At 41.0% G+C, this 17,758-nt stretch overlaps 1 protein-coding gene across 1 annotated transcript in view; it reads right to left on the minus strand.

Moving 5' to 3' along the window:
• The window catches only part of LOC127646767 (cadherin-22-like), a 144,344-nt gene that overhangs the window by 109,553 nt on the left and 17,033 nt on the right, over positions 1–17,758 (minus strand). Inside the window, exons 2-3 of the mRNA XM_052130634.1 lie at positions 15,301–15,595; positions 1,427–1,546 (exon numbers count right to left, since the gene is read on the minus strand). Of these exons, the coding sequence (XP_051986594.1) occupies positions 1,427–1,546; positions 15,301–15,595 (415 nt within the window). The remainder of the gene's footprint in view (positions 1–1,426; positions 1,547–15,300; positions 15,596–17,758) is intronic.

Consider the following 17,758-nt stretch of genomic DNA (forward strand, 5'->3'; position numbering starts at 1 on the left):
CCGGTCCCCAATCAGCCTGATGGGGGCGCATGAGGGATACTTTATCTTACTACAGTTCTCCGATATGCCATAGTTTGGTCTTCGGCCACTCCTCCAACCTCTAATGGACGACAGCCACAACTCCCCAGGCAGATCTGAGGCAGTCTTCTGGTCCCTGGTAGACGGAATGCCCCACCGCGTTCTCGGGAAACAGAAGGGGTCTCCCCCGCCCCTGGCAGTAGTTCTCCCGCTCCAGGCGGTCGGCCGGGAGCTCCTCCCCGCTTGCGGTTGGCGGTCATCACGACCCCGCCACGTTTAGTGGCTGGTAGGGGTCTCCCCCCGCCCCTGGCAGCGGTCTTCTCCCTTCGCGGTAGGCTTTACATTGGTGCCGAAACCTGGGAAGGAGGAGGGATGCCCGTCGCGGAGTCCTCGAAAACTGTCATCCACCCTAGGGAGATCCACTGCCATCCCCCGGGGGACAGAGTAGCCCGACTGCCCGGATGCAGGGAACGGCCGCCGTCTGCGATGCGAATGGGGACTGGACTCTCCGACCGCCTGGAGCGAAGGAGCCGCTCCCAGGGGCGGAGGAGTGCCCTGCCATCCCCCAGAAACGCGGAGGGGTTGAGAGGACCACCATCCGCGAGGAGAGGAGGGAACCGACTTCCCGACCACCTGGAGTGGTGGGGCCGCTACCGGGGCGGAGGAGAGTCCCCACGGGGTCGCCGAGAACGTGGAGGGCCATTTTGTCCGGTGGGGGTCGGTCTGACTCCAGTCCGCACAGGTAGGTGCAGCTGCTGTCTGCTTGAGAGGGCGGAGGAGTGATTGGGGACCACGTGATGGCGCATAAGAGAACAAGTGAGTGAGATTTTTATTCCTCTCTCTCTGTGTCGCTCCGTGTTAGCCTTTATCCCTTGACTATTTTGTCTTGTTGTTTTTACCCTCCTGCCTCCCATGTCGAGCATGGCGGGGATGACTTGCCGGCAAACGGGGCGCAAGGCACACACCCCCGGGAGGAGTGTAGAGCGGAGGAGGGCGGGGCCGGGCTGGAACAACGCACGCCCGGTCCCCAATCAGCCTGATGGTTGCGTGCGAGGGATAAAAGGCGGCAGGTGATGATGGTTCGAGAGAAAGAGAGAGAGAGAGAGAGAGAATGACATGCAGCTGCTATGTGTGTTTATGTTGTGTGTTTTCCGTTCAGTTTATCATTAAACTATTATTTATATTGCCAAGCCGGTTCTCACCACCTCCTTTCCCTTATACCCGCTTTACAGCACTGTTTTGGCGGCACAAGGGGGACCTACACAATATTAGTTATATATATATATATATAATATAGTACTTATAATAACAGTAACTATCCCTCTTTCAATTGGAAACCAAAGTCGCTTTGGATAAAAGCATTTGCAAAATGACAAAATCAAAATATAAGACGAATTAATGTCCTTACCACTTTGTCGATCAATGGTAAAGAATCGTTCTCCTTCCAGAACGCTGTAAATTATCCTTGCGCTGCTTCCGTAGGTCGGATCATCTGCGTCGGAAGCCATAACCTTCATCACCGAAGTACCTGTTGTGAAAATATACATTGCTTTTGTGTTATTCTGTAGTTTTTGGTGGCATTTTATGATATAGTTTGAAAACAACCCATCCCATTACAGTCAAGCTGTCAGCGGTTCAAGGGCATTTAGCTGTTCTTTAAGCAAATCTAATGAACACTTTTTCTGAGGCAATTGTGTGTGTCTCAACGGCCCTGTGGCTCCAAATGCAAAGCACATATTTACATTTAGTCACACATTTTAACTAAAGCAAAGCCTGCAGCATATTAAGCTTAATTCTGAGGGGAGAATGCTCACTTCCTGCTGAGCAAAGCCTGGTGAAATATAAGACACATAGAGAGAGCGAGAGGTAAACCTGGTACACTCTGTACAATTTTTTCTTGATTGTTGCCTGTCAGATTGCACAATATGACCCCAGTGGAATCTTGGGTAAAAGCCAAGAAATAATATTTAATGTCAGACAGTACGATCTAAATCTTAGCTAAGACTTTGGATATGATTGACAGCCATTACTGGGCATTTAAATTCACTAAGTCAATGTCTGTTTTTATGTTCTCATGCACGTGCAAAATGATGAATTGAATGATACAGCACAAACCCAAATGTTGTTCACCCAGTTATGTTGACCACCAAGGCAATCATTTGTCCGACAGAGAGTATGTCACACTAAACAATCAAATACTGTCAATATTTCCTTCCGATGAAACCAATCGAATCCTGTAATCGTGGCCAAAATGATACAGTGCGCACTGTGCTGTAGAAATGAAAAGTAATTTAAGAGACAACGACAACTCTGACTGTGTGGAGCACGAAAGTGGTGGCCAAGGACATCTCGCAGCCTTCATCTGGGGCGACCGGTCTGCAGGTAATTGGTGACAGCTGGTGGTGTCCTGGAAAGGTCATCACTGCAGTCTCCTGTCACGATATTGTCCAGCCGCATAATAGCTCTATGCTAATTAGGTTAATTAAAGGAAAGTGTCAGAATCTTGTTTGTCTTCTGTCACGAGCGGCCGCTCTCGCGGGGGGTTACAGAATAGGACAATGTTTTATCATTAAAGTGAAGCACTTTTGCCGAAGCCAAACACCCTGATCAGTATCTGTCTGGTCTCTTTTCTCGACTGCAACCCTTTCATGACCTGGACCGCAGCGTTATATCAAAGGTTTGGATTAAACAGGGAGGGTATTCTTATATGTTTAGTTATTTGCTGTGCAAAAAAATCTTCTTAATCTGCATTTTTGGATTATTTTCCAGGAAAATGTACATGGAACTAATATAGCTGAAATTATTTGTTTCTTATTTTAAGCGAACTATTGTATTCAGTATTGTAATGATTTTACACTGCAACAAATAATAATATGTGGCAGGGCGGAGGGCGGTGCCATGTCGTGATTCCACACACCCGGCCCCTAATCAGGCTAATTAGCCCTCAAGAGGGATAAGGGCCGACCGAAAACGGCAGTGCGACAGAGAGAGAGATTTACGGACAGCTGTCCGACACCTGTGTGTGTGTTTTTTGGTTGAGTTGTATTAAAATATTATTTATATTGTCAAGCCGGTTTTCGCCTCTTCCTTTCCCTGTAACCCATTTACCCTGGTGCCGAAACCCGTGAAGGAGGAGGGATGTGCCGTTGTAGAGTCCTCGCCACTACCATCCACCGTAACGGAGCAGCCGTCTTCCAGGGGAAGGAGCTCGGCCGCCTGAGAGCGAACGAATGTCCGCAGACCGCGAAGGGAGAAGGCCGCTGCCAGGGGCGGGGGGAGACCCCTACCAGCCGCTAAACGTGGCGGGGTAGTGATGAACGCCAACCGCTAGTGGGGAGGGGCACCCGGCCGACCTGTTTCCCGAGAACGCGGTGGGGCATTCCGTCCACCAGGGACCAGAAGACTGCCTCTGATCTGCCTGGGGAGGCGTGGCTGTCGTCCATTAGAGGTTGGAGGAGTGGCCAAAGACCAAGCTACGCCGTCTCGGAGAACTATAGTAAACTATTATTTATATTGTCAAGCCGGTCCTTGGCTCCTCCGTTCCCTTTAACCCATTTACATAATAATAATAATACAAATTATAATAATGATTTATTATAAATAAGAGTATTTTTGTCTTGTATTCCTTTAAACAAGATATATTTAATATTATGAAAAATATACCATATTTTTTTCTTCAACTACTGAGATTAGTATTGTGTTTAGTATTGTAAGGATTGAAGACTGCAAATAATAATAATTCAGGTGGTAGAGCGGGTCGGCCACTAATCGCAGGGTTGGCGGTTCGATTCCTGGCCCACATGACTCCACATGCCGAAGTGACCTTGGGCAAGACACTGAACCTCAAGTTGCTCCCAATGGCAGTCTAGCACCTTGCATGGAGCTCTACCGTCACTGATGTGTGAATGGGTTAATGGGACACAGTATAAAGCGCTTTGAATACCGCTAAAGTTAAAAATAGGTGCTACACAAGTGCAGACCATTTACCAATTATTTTCTAAAACAAACCTTGACTAGGTTTTCATACACTACCAGTCAAAAGTTTGGACATAAAATATTTCTTATAATCTTTGATCTTTGAATGTAATACTAAATAAATAATAGTGTACAAATGTTCAAAGATCTCCTAGGTACTTTTGAAACTTTTTTTCTCTCTTGTGACTTGAAGTTGTTTTCTTCATGTGATTACTTATCTTAATTTTCTACTGGTAATAATCAGCATGATGCTGTTTGACAGCCGTCCTAGAGTCTAGCAATGGCACCAGTGAAAAACTATATAAATGCAAATGCTGCTTTATTGTGTTTACACACAAACAGGAAGAAATCGCGCTGTCGTGGATCTTATTAATGCACTGCCGCGGATCCACTAAGAAGTCACCAGTTTCTGGTCTCGTTGGAAAACATACAAGGAAAAACTCCATTGGGAATCTTCAGACATACATCATTAGACTTAAATTGGAAACTATTTTCTGACATCATCTGAAGAAGACAAAAATAAATAAAAGGCAAATCAACTTTGATAAACTAACCAAAAGGTACCATAGTATTACTATGGCTTTGTAGATATGCTCTTGGTTTGTTTGGCATGAAATGAATGTGCAATATGAATTGGAAAGACAGGAAGAGGAAATTATTGGGTTGCACTTTATTTTACAGTACGTGTACTTTCAGTATACTTACAGTGAACTTGCCCAAGAAATGACTGAGTAATAATAGGCAACTACATGTACTTAATATAGGTCAAGGTTAGAGTTGGCACCTAGTAATTACTATAGTTGTTGTAGTTATATAGTACATCTGTAAAATAAAGTGCTACCATTTATTGAATTGCAACTCAAGTTCAAGAGGAAATTCATTGGTCATGAATTAGAATTCAAGGCATTCTTATTCCAATTACGAATGGTGCAAAAACCTGCTGAACACCATCGTATATGAATATGCTAATCATTCAATACCATAGTATATAAATCAAAGTTGCATAGTATTACCATCTGATACCATCAATGTATCATTGTACCATCACTGTACTGTTCTAAAGGTGGTCTGCTATATTTCAAAACCATAAAACAGACTTCAAGATGGAAATAAAGAGAGATTCGTCAAGAGTGTATCCGTACTGTATTCCAGCTCGCTGTGTATTCTTCCAAGAGCAAATATGGGACCGGATTCGTTGAGATAGCATGGATCGTATTTTGGGGTTTTGGGAGAATTTGATGAGAAATGTTCATACCGAGATATTTTCTAAAGATCAAATAATCTAAGCAGGAGGGTTTTCAATTGGCTCTTTTTAATCTCGCTGTCGTCTAAGAGAAACAACTGAAATATTTAAGAGATCTTGTGTTTTTTTCTGTCCGGTGGGATGTTCTGTTAATATAGGGCTTAAGTGTTCTCAGAGAAATGCTATTTAATATTTTATTATTCTAATGAAATTATTCCCATGTGATACGCTTGGGTTAAAAATAAAATCTTTATGTCATACAATAAACTGAAGCGGTTTCAGGGTTGTTATTGATATTTACAGCTTTCAATGGTCATGCAAGATGACTTTAATACCTTCCAATTTAAATAATACATATAAACTTTAAGATACATGGAACATTCATTGTAAGTAAAAGGGTAAATGTCATGAAAACTGTCAAAGTTTGGAGGGGTAATTATGGATTATGCACCAAAACCTTAGTTGCCCTAAATATGGGCTTTATTATTATTATTTCATTTAATTCTTAATTCTTTATTTTGAGGTAAAGTATGACCTGGACATGTTTCTTTGTTGAATTTACCCAAAAGTGAAATGTGATTTAGTCAGGGCAGTGCAATCAGTCAGTTTGTGATTCCACAAGTATCAAAGCTCGCCGCCGCAGGAAGTAATCTCTAATTCAGCTCTAGAGTTCAGCAGCGATGCCCCCTTCACCCGCTGCATCCCGCACCTCACGCTAATATTGGCAGAGTGACACGCGAGGGTGGATGTGGATTAGGCAGGGCTTGAGTATGGCACAACGGGGCAGTTTACTTCCCCCCACCCCCAGCATCTGTACACAAAAGCCATGATTGGCACAAGCATAAAATATAGATCAAACAATACAGTGGTTTAAAAACACTCCGTATGATCTGCAACGGTTGGACGTCTCGCAGATATCTTGGTGGGAAAAACCTTGGATTTATCTCTGGGTTTTGTCTTGAGATTAAACCATGGTGTATAGTAAATAGTACATTTTTTTAAAATACTGTAATTGAATGAACATCACAATGATTGTTTCCATTAACAAATGTGGAATATCTAACCCCAACCCATTTCTTTAAAAATCTACAGCCAAGATGATCTCTCCACCATACACCAAGCCCACAGTAAATAGCCAATGAGAAATGCATAAACAAAGAAATGAGGGGGCATTAAAGCTCTAATGTCAAATTAATTTTAATGTGCCTGGCCTTATGGATTACTGCATTATGATTGCCTTCTTGCCCCCTGGTGACAGTACAATTTATGGCCAAAATGGTGTCCACAAAGTCTGTTTCAAACTACAGCCCATGACATCAGGGTGCGAAAGTCGGTTGACTTATGGAGCAGGTGGCCGGACGATGTTACCTCATGCAAGACTGACAGCTATTTAAGAGCTTCAGTCGTAAAGGAGATTTGTGCTACAGTGGTTTGCCTGGCGCACTCGCAGTCTATCCTCTATTTAACCCTGTCATATTCGTTTGTGCCAAACGCATCCTCGTCCAAATCACCCTACATTATGGATCGTTTAGAAGTCCCATAAAAGCCGAAGTGTATTCATTTGAAAAGTGATTTCTCTGAACGTCTCAACACTTGATTCACTTTTCACTGGCCCTCTTAAAAATAAAGAACATGGAGAGAGCAAACGACATTCAAAAAAAGTTGGGTAATGTTGTGTCATAAAAGTCAATGGCCTGCATAGTGCAATCCTAAAGAAAGTCCCACAGGGATTAACACAGGATATTTCTCATCCTCTATCTATCCATCCATACATCCATCCATCCGTACATCCATCCGTACATCCATCCATCCATTTGTACATCCATCCATCCATTCATTCGTACATCCATCCATCCATCCATCCGTACATCCATCCGTACATCCATCCGTACATCCATCCGTACATCCATCCATCCATTCGTACATCCATCCATCCATCCATTTGTACATCCATCCATCCATCCATCCATCCATCCATTCGTACATCCATCCATACATCCATCCAACCGTACATCCATCCGTTCATCCATCTATCCATCCATACATTCGTACATCCATCCATCCATCCATCCGTACATCCATCCATACATCCATCCATCCATCCGTTCATCCATCTATCCATCCATACATCCATCCATCCGTACATCCATCCGTACATCCATCCATACATCCATCCGTACATCCATACATCCATCCAACCGTACATCCATCCGTAGATCCATCCATCCATACATCCATCATTCCATCAGTACATACATCCATCCATCCATACATCCGTACATCCATCATTCCATCAGTACATACATCCATCCATCCATACATCCGTACATCCATCCATACATCCATACGTAAATCCATCCATATGTACATCCACCTACCTACCTACCTACCTACAGTGGCAAGATAAAGTATGTGAACCCTTTGGAATTTGCTGGTTTTCTGTATTAATTGTCATAAAATGTGAATTAATCTTCATCAAAGTCACAAGTATAGACAAACACGATGTACTTAAGCTAACACCACACAAACAATTAAAATATATAATGTCTTTACTGGGCACATCCCATTAAAAATGCACAGTTCTGTGGAAAAACTAAGTGAACCTTTGGATCCTCCTTTGGCAGCAGTAACCTCAACCAAGCATTACCGGTAGCTGCGGATAATACATGTACAATATTCAGAAGGAATTTTGGATCATTCTTCCTTACAGAACTGCTTCAGTTCAAAGATATTCTTAGGTTTTCTGGTGTGAACGGGTTTCTTGAGGTCATTCCACAGCATCTCTATTGGGCTAAGAGCTGGGCTCTGACTGGGACACTCCAAAAGATAAATTGTTTTTTTTTTAAGACATTCTGTAGTGGATTTACTTTGATGTTTAGGGTCATTGTCGTACTACTCCTACTGAGCTTCAGCTGGCAAACAGCCACCCTGACATTATCCTGTAAGATATCTGGATAAACTTGGGAATTAATTTTCCCCTCGATAATGGCAAGCAGCCCAGGCCCCAAAGCAGCCCCAAATCATGATGCTCCCTCCACCGTACTTCACTTTTGGGATGATGGTTTCATGTTGGTATTTGGTGCTTTCTCTGCAAACTTTATGCACTCAGCAATATTTTTGTTAGAAAGCAGCGGCTTCCTTCATGGTGTCCTGCCATGGACACCATGTCTGTTTAATGTTTTCCATATAGTAGACTCATGAACAGAGATGTTAACCAGCTCCAGTGATTCCTTCAAGTTTTTATCTGTCACCCAAGTGTTCCTTTTGACCTCATTGAGCATTCTGCAGTGTTCCCTTTGAGTCATCTTGACTGGACGGCCACTTCTAGAGAGAGTACCAATAGTACTAAATTAATACAGCACCAATTAAGGCAGGAAACCAGCTAATTCCAAAAGGTTCACATACTTTTTCTGTCTGTCTATCTATCTTTCTGTCTGTCTGTCTGTCTGTCTGTCTGTCTGTCTGTCTGTGTTCAATGGAAGAGAACCAATCAAGTCATACGAGTTTGGAACTAAATGAGTGTGAGTAAATAATGATCTTATTCTCTTTTTTGGATGAACCGTCTCTTTAAGTAGACATCAAAAGCAGAAGTTTTTGTCAGATGGATTGAGGCAGTGCTGAAATCATCTGACTCAAACAGTTACCGCAGCAAATCTCAAAATCTAAGTACACTAAATATGTGCCGGGAAGGATTAGATATTAATCCCATTTTATTCAATTTAACACAGAGTAAAGGCAGATTCATTTCCCAAACCCTGTCCTTTTAAAATAGATCAGGACATATTTTTCTCTCCTTTGCTTTCTTCTCAAAATGTGAAAAACTGAATCAAATGCTTACAGCTATGAACTCCATCACATCATGAATGGTAAGTTAGCCAATTCTCAAATTTGGAGATTTACCTAACTCTAATAAAATGCATTTTTTTTTGTTGCAAAATGAATGTAAATGCCAACGATGATTAGGGCTTGATCTAAGAGCAGCTACATCAATGTTGTCCTATTGTGAATGCTGCAAAAACCAACATTAATCACTTTGGCAAACCATATCGGACACTGTGTACCTCTTGCCATTTTCTAAGAACATTTACCAATTTGTGTAATCTAGTTTAGAGCCTTTGCTTGTCCATTTCAATTGTGTCATTGCAGATCTAATGTGAAATATGCATCTTAATAATTCATAAATGCTGATGGTACAGCTAATGGCATTTACTTAAGGCATAGTATTTTTTTTTCTAAGCTGTTTGATGAATCAAGATTCCTTTTAGCTTATAAAATATCACAATGGAAAAGTTAATGGGCATTCAGTATATATATATATATATATATGTCATAATTTAAAAAAAAATTAAACAAACTAAATAATATTGAGATTGCTCAAACCTGAAACCTGCCAAAAACAACATTTCTGAGCCACAATTTTCAAATTCCATGTCAAACATTTAAAACTTTTACAATGTTCAAGTGAGTAATAATAATAATAATAATAATAAACTGCAGGCAAGTTTATTGAATGATAACAAAAAAAAAAAAAGCGTATTTATTAAGAAAACTAGATTTGGATGTTGCTAGGGTGTTGCTAACATCTTAAATTCTAAAGCATTTTTGGGCAACCGCAAGCAACTTTTCACACTCAAATTAAATAAAACGAGTCCATTTTAAAGGGTAACTAAACCCTAAACCAACTTTTTTTAGTTAATGATCTGTAAGCATGGGGCTTTATTAGTACTGGTCATTGATTCAAGTAATTTTTTTGACATTTGTGTATAAAGTGTTTTAATTCTACAATATATGGTGTAAAAACGTCTGAGTGCTGCCCTCTTCAGGTTGAACGGTGGCTACTGCAGTTGAATTTTCCTATTGGCTGTTGCGGTACTTCGTGACGTAAGCGGTGACAGCTGACGTAAGCAGGTTCCAGCTCACCACGCCAGATCCATGTACATGTCATCTTGCGACCGTGTGAGGAATAATAATAACATAGAGTCTGACAGCAGCTGTCAATTAATCCGTCACTACGAGTCTCAGGTGCCGCCCCGCTCAGCCCCGCGACTCGGTTCGTTCCATCTATCCCCGCCGGGGTCTGCCCACTTTTCCAGCATTTTCAAATATTTCTAGTGGGTGGAGTCAGACTCTGAGCAGGTGTTTAGTTACCCTTTAAAAACGTGTCCAGAAATCCCCCCAAAATAAAAAAAGCCAAATATTCAAAAATAATATTGTATATGCCTATTGTATCTATTGTATCTTATGATGTTTTTTTTTTTTTTTTTTTCCTAAATTTGTAAACATGTAATTCTGGTTCTGTTCACCCCATCTCCCTCCAAAAAGTCTTATTTTATTCCACTAGATGGCAGGAAGCACTAGAATTTTTTTTTCTTCCCTCTATTACCTTCCATCACAAAAATGCCGATCTGAAATGTAGGTGGCACTATAACGCATTTTAGCCCTCAAAGATGTGCTTGTCCATAGACATTCAGTCTAATTTTCAGTTCATGCACCACCCCCAATTTTTCATCGAGTATCTCGGCCTTTGAGTGGACTAGAAGCTCAACCTAGGTGTCATTAGAAAGGGGTGGCCCACCCCTTTGAGATGAAGTATAACATTGTATCATTAATAGTCGATAAAATATATTTCTTATGATTTGTTTAGCATGCTTTTCCTGCAGGACTGCATATTTTGTTTTGACATCTAAGATGTAGCTTTGAATTATACACACAAGCAAGCTCACAGACAAGTAAACAATGGCTCATATTTTTTAAAGAACTTCCTAAGATAAAAGCACTCTTTCTCTCTCCCTCTCCCTCCCCTCATCCTACTCAGGTTCCTGGGAAGCAGGGAAGACCAGCTGGCGGCAGAACAGCAGAAGGGGCAACAGGTTATGTTACCAGGAGGAGGGCGTGGCCAAGCCGTGAGGATGCACACCTGATGCTGAGTTGCCCCTATCAGTGGGAGAGAGAGATAAGGAGGAGCCAGAGATGCCAGAGAGAGAGAGAGACACACGCAGCAGCTGTGTGTGTGCATCAATGATAACCTGGTTCCTGCTTCCTCCTTTCCAGGGAAACAAGAGGCTTGTCTGCCACGCTAAGCTTTCAAGCAATACCATATATGCCTGACTTATGTATATGAGGATTTTAGCATTTTAATCCTAATTGTTTTCCACGATATAGTGCACCCTTTTGGACCCACCGGTGGGTCCACAGAGTCGAAGAGGCTGAGGTGTTTGGAGTGATGTTTAGTGTTTCATGAAGTTGTTAGCAGAGGTGGGACCGAGTCATTGCTTTGGAATCTCAAGTCTTTGCATTCAAGTCCTAAATCAAGACAGGCAAGTCCAAGTCAATCCCAAGTCCTCAACTTTAAGAGTCAAGTCTTAAACAAATCTAGTGTCTGAATATTTATTACTGTAGTAATTATACCCCCCACAGCATCAGAATCGAACTGGCTTCGCAGGCATGGAAGGCGGGCATGCTAACGTGGAAGCTAAAGGCTACAGCCTCTAGCATCAGTCGCTAGTGTGTCAGGGGAGTGAGGTTTACACATAATGCACAGCTATCGTGTACCAGCTGGCTCCCGTTACACATAAACCAATCATACAAATCAAAATATTCACTTCCCAGCTAGTGATTCAAGCTAACATCTACAGCAGGCAGCACGAGAGAATGTTGCATCCCTCAGTACTGGCGTATCACTGTGTTAGCCAAGACGAAGCATCTAGAGCAAGTGAATAATATGCAAACAAATGTGACTAGGCTTTAATGGTGCGCTAAAGGCCCTGAACATCAACAAAGCCACTGGAGAGAGGACGAAAATGACAAAGGCGGTAAGTGAAAATGAATGTGCCCAGGGCTCATCCGTGATTACTTTTTTTTATTATTATTGCCGAGTTCTCTCGACTGGAGTGATAAGACATAACAGCGATGATATGTGGGCTCTGATTAAATCTCATATTTCACACATCTACAGCGTGAATTTGCTGGAAAGTGACTAGGTCGTTCAATTAGATCTGCCTATGGCGAGACAATTAGCTTGATTACTGGTGACCACCCGTCAGATGGACAGTAAAAGCTTTTCTGGCTGGAAAATTACAGAAGGAGATGAACTCTTTATGTCTGATCATGAGGTCAGTGGTGGCTCTCACAATGCAACATAACCAAGTGATAAAGTTCTTTGTGTTGTTTATGCCGCTTACTGCCGCTAGTAAGTAAACTTAATATCAAAACTGGCCCAATTTACATTCTTAATATACAGTATGTTCCTGGTCTTATTTTATGTGATTTATTGGTGCATGCTATTCCAAAGAAAAAATTTGTGTTCATAATTTTTCATCACTGAGATTAAACGGATTTCATATTGTAACCTGTATCTCTTGTTTGCTTTTGTTTGTGTTGTTGGAAAAATGTAATTAATTACTGTAATCAAATTAATATTTAGTACAAAAAAGTATTTTAGTGCATTATATTTCTGTTACTGACTTTCAATTAAGTTACTTTAAATCCTTAAGCTCGGATGGAGAAAAAATAAAAATAAATCATCATCAAATTATCAATAAATATAGTCTTGACCAACACAAAAAAGTATCATTTTAAAGCTTAGAAGCTCTACTTTCTAATGCATGTTGTCATTATGACCAACACGGAACAAGAGCTTTGAAATTTGTTCAGTTTTGCTAATTTTTTATTTTTGCATTTTCGTTTATAACTTCCCGAAAAATGTATGGAACATAAAATATCACATAGCATTACTTAGAGGAGGTGATTCTCTTTCTAACGAGCCCACACACAAGATAATCAGATGTATAGATCATTAGATAATCTACATGAAGCACAATGTTACATATGGCCACCAGCAGATGGCGCCAAATACATGAAACAGACTCAATGATGACTCAAATGACACAGAATGAAACTCATTCTGTGAAATCTCATGACTAAAATCATGCCTGCATGCTATGCAAACCTTTCGTTTTTGTTGTGTTAGCATGTGTAATTTTTTTTATGTACAATTATTGTTTAATTTGTCTGAAGACATTTTTGGGCACTATCATAAATCATATTTTGTAATGTTATAACTTTTGATTGCTTTGTCGTATCAACACAATTATTTTGCTCAGATACAGTCGACATGATTGGAAACAAAACAAAATAGGAAATCTTTAAAAACACCTTCAGAGCTTAAAGGGATACATTACTTTCCTTGGGTTACACATATTTCTAAAATAATATTATTTGTAGAATAGCCTACATTTAAAATATGAGTTACGTTAATATGCACATCTGATCGAGTTTTGTGGCCATTGAACGAGGAAATATAGACATTATTTTAAATTTGTTGATGTTAATAGAAATAGTAACTGGTAATTTGAATACTTTTCAGGAATATGATTACATTTATGAGTAGTATTGAGTAATTTGTAGTGAATTACTTTTTTTGAGCCAACACTGATGTGGATATAGTCAAATAATTCAATAAAATAAACAATACTTGCCATGTTTTCATAGTACATTAATAAATAAATGGTTACATTTAATTATTGACTAATATTTAAGTATTAATTAATTTAAAAGTAAACGGATGCATCTAATGGTTATATTATGATATAATGTTTAGCGCTAATATTTTGTACTCATTTTCGTACATTTGATAAATTAAAATGGTCTGGTCAATTTATTTGAACACATAACTGTCACCTGATTGCTGGGATGCAAAAATAATACCATTATAGGACACCAAACATAAGCAAAACATTTATAAAAAACAGGGGAAATTCTTGACTAAGCAGTGTCGTTATTTCATTAAGCCTGAAGTTGTTCAATGTATAAAACATGAAGTCCACACTTCCTTAATGTATAATCTGACTGAAAGGTGGAGAAACCGAGAGGGATCAGAGAGGTCTCTTCTGTGTCAATAAGCAGCGTGAGACACTGCTGTCAATCTGCTGAGGAAGCAGAATAAATTTCAATCAGGAAGTTCACAGCCATTCTGCACGGCAGTGATTACATTATTGTAGTGCATTTAAACATCTTTTATATTCACAAGCACACACATAAAAGCTTGCGTTGGGACATACCTGACCCAAAACACAAAAATACCCAAATATATATGAGTATATAAATATATATATAGTTTCGTACTTTGATATTGTATATAGTTTACCATTGTATTGAATGATTATATTCATATGCCATAATATTTACAAGGTATTTACATGGGATGTCCAGTGAAAACATGGTAGTACCATAGTACCATTTCCAATAATGGAACTGAAATGGTAAAATTACCATAGTATGGATTAGATGCACCCCAATATTCATTGAAGTACTTTAGAGTACCAAATAATTACCGTGGTACTTTCATGGTACTTTTTCTCTGTTTATTTTCTCTCACCTACAAAAAATACCAAAATGTACCATGGTAGTAGCACAGTGTTTGTACATAGTCAGGGCTGGACTGGTAATCTGTCATACCGGGCATTTTCCCTGTGGGCCGATGCACTTTGGGGCCGGTAAGGGGCCGAATGACCATCGGAAGAACCGAGCGGGCCAATAGGTCGGCGGCGAAACGCACCTAATGGGCCACGATAAGCTTAAATAAGCCGGTGCGTTATGCAGCACGAACCACAAAACGGCGCCGCGATATGCAGAAAAGGACAACGAACAACCCCATCCACTCCACTCAACACACCCACCCCCACCCCCACCCCAACCAACCCCCCCCCCCGCACACTCAACAACTTTTGGGCCAGTTGCTATGTAAAATCCCGGGCCGATTTCTCTTCCCAGTCCAGCCCTGGACATAGTACTGTGGTTATGCCATGTTTTTTGTACATATACGATGGTAGTTTTTGTGGTACATGGATATAGTGATCAAAGAAGCATGGTATTAATCTAAGTATAATATATATATATATATCAAGTACCACAACAGGAACGTTTTTTGCATGGGCTGATATTGATATTCGGTTGTCAAAAGACTTATTACTAATTAGGCCAACAAAACATAACAATTGCACAGAAACACCATTCAAACAGTAACCGTTAATAAAATATATAATATAAACACTCAAAGATCTTACCAACAGGAGAGAGTTCCGCCACACTTCCAATGTATGGACCTTCCAGAAACTTTGGCTCGCTGTCGTTGATGTCTTGGACTTTAATGACAAACTCTGACTCGGGTTCGAGGGGCGCGTCGGTCTGCCGGTCTCTTGCTTGAGCTCGCAACGTGTAGAACGTTTTCTCCTCACGATCCAATCTCTCTGTGGCATGAATGTCACCGGTGACCTCATCGATGATGAAAATAGACCCCGCCCCCTCTCCAGAGATAGTGTATTTGATTGATCCGTCCCCTTCATCGGAGTCTGAATGGATCTGTCGATTGAGGACATATATTGAGCAAAGTGGCATTAATCACCTGAAGCATACTGTAAAATAGCAACATTGCTTACTGATTTATGAGTCACTGCATGGATGTACTGAAAGGCACATGTGACACATCAAATAATCGTATAATAATAAACAGTCATGGTGTAGCCGGTCCTGCCCGATCCGCTCTGAGCAGGATTCGAACTGGGGTCACAAACGAGGTGCCAGTCGCTAGTCCGCCTCTTGAGGCCAGGGGAGTAAGGTTTACACACTGCTAGCACACTAACTGCGACCACTAACTGCATATCAACAACGCCTATTTGTGCTCCGAAACTAGGTCCTTCTAGTCACAATGAGGTAATAAAAAAGGAGTGGATAGAAACTATTATTCCTTAACCCGAGAAGAACTAACACTAAGAATAAAATGTGGTAAAGTTCAGTTTACTTACTTAAGATGAACTAAAGCAACACAATTCTAGAACATTTTGGAACAAGTTTACTTAATCCATTTGAGTTGGGACTACATAAATACTTTCAGCACTGTTGAAACTGGTGCAGGGGATTTCCATTTTCGAGAATGCTTTTCATGGGACTCGAGAGTGAGAGTAAATGTTAAAATTAAGTGTGTTTGTGCAAGATTAAAATAAAGCGGCATACTTGTTATTAGTGTTTAATGTTTTGTTATGTTGAGATTTAGAAGAGTTATGTAGATGAAACTGATTACTCGCTGCTTTGAGCAAATGCTATGCGAATTATAGTATAGTTACAAAACTATACTCTATAGTGCTAAGCTTCACTTTCACTAATTAGTACATAAAGAAATAAAATACATTTGAGTTACACTGACACGTCTAATCTTGTTGGGTTTACTCAATTCCATCCATCCATCCATCCATCCATCCATCTTCAACCGCTTATCCGAAGTCGGGTCGTGGGGGCAGCTGCTCCAGCAGGGGGTCCCAAACTTCCCTATCCCGAGCCACATTAACCAGCTCTGACTGGGGGACCCCGAGGCGTTCCCAGGCCAGTGTGGAGATGTAATCTCTCCACCTAATCCTGGGTCTTCCCCGAGGCCTCCTCACATCTGGACGTGCCTGAAACACCTCCCTAGGGAGGAGGCCAGCGGGCATCCTTACCAGATGCCCAAACCACTTCAACTGACTCCTTTCAACGCAAAGGAGCAGCGGCTCTACTCCGAGCTCCTCACGGATGACTGAGCTCCTCACCCTATCTCTAAGGGAGAAGCCCGCCACCCTTCTGAGGAAGCCCATTTTGGCCGCTTGTACTCGCGACCTAGTTCTTTCGGTCATGACCCAGCCTTCATGACCACAGGTGAGGGTAGGAACAAAAATTGACCGGTAGATCGAGAGCTTTGCCTTTCGGCTCAGCTATACCGCCCCCGCTGCCCCGATTCTCCGGCCAACCTCCCGTTCCATTGTCCCCTCACTCGTGAGCAAGACCCCGAGGTACTTTAACTCCTTCACTTGGGGCCATACCTCCTTCCCTTGAGTTTACTCAATTCAACTAGGTTATTACATTATATAGATTATATAGTAATTTTAAATTAAGAAAACTAATTTCAAACATGTGAAACCACTGTCAAATAGCTATTAACTGAGTGTGTAGCACCTACAGCTCTGCAGATGCTTTAGAAAAATCCCACCATTAGACACGAGCAGCTGAAGTTTATGTTTAACAAGATCCCTAATAATTTCAGCTTGAGCGCAATTGAACTGAACAGTATGTACAAATACATTAATCTGCATGTAGTCCAAAAAATACTAAATATTTAGAGTTGTCTTTAAATTAAATGCTAAGTGTACTGTAAACAGCCAGGTGTAAATAGCACCAGCCAGCGCTACTGTTTGCACCCCAGTCTCGTTGAGCCATAGAAATGCATGACAAAGTTCACCATTTGTGTAGATGCAGTAGCGTGGAGAGTAAAGTCGGTGCAAATAAGCAACCTGGGTTCAAATCCACTTTTTTCCTCATTTCTCCACTCTTAATATTTACTTAAAAACTACTTATAATTAATACAAATGAAAATAAAGCTGGATTTTCTTGCAGTGTTGACAGTCGGAGGGTTCAGAGAAGTGTTTGATCCATGTAAGGGGCGGGGTCTGTCGGTCATATGCGTTCCCATCCTGGTCCAAGGCGCCAGTGGTGATG

This window comes from Xyrauchen texanus, chromosome 7, assembly GCF_025860055.1.
Source record: "Xyrauchen texanus isolate HMW12.3.18 chromosome 7, RBS_HiC_50CHRs, whole genome shotgun sequence".
In the NCBI taxonomy this organism is placed as follows: domain Eukaryota; kingdom Metazoa; phylum Chordata; class Actinopteri; order Cypriniformes; family Catostomidae; genus Xyrauchen; species Xyrauchen texanus.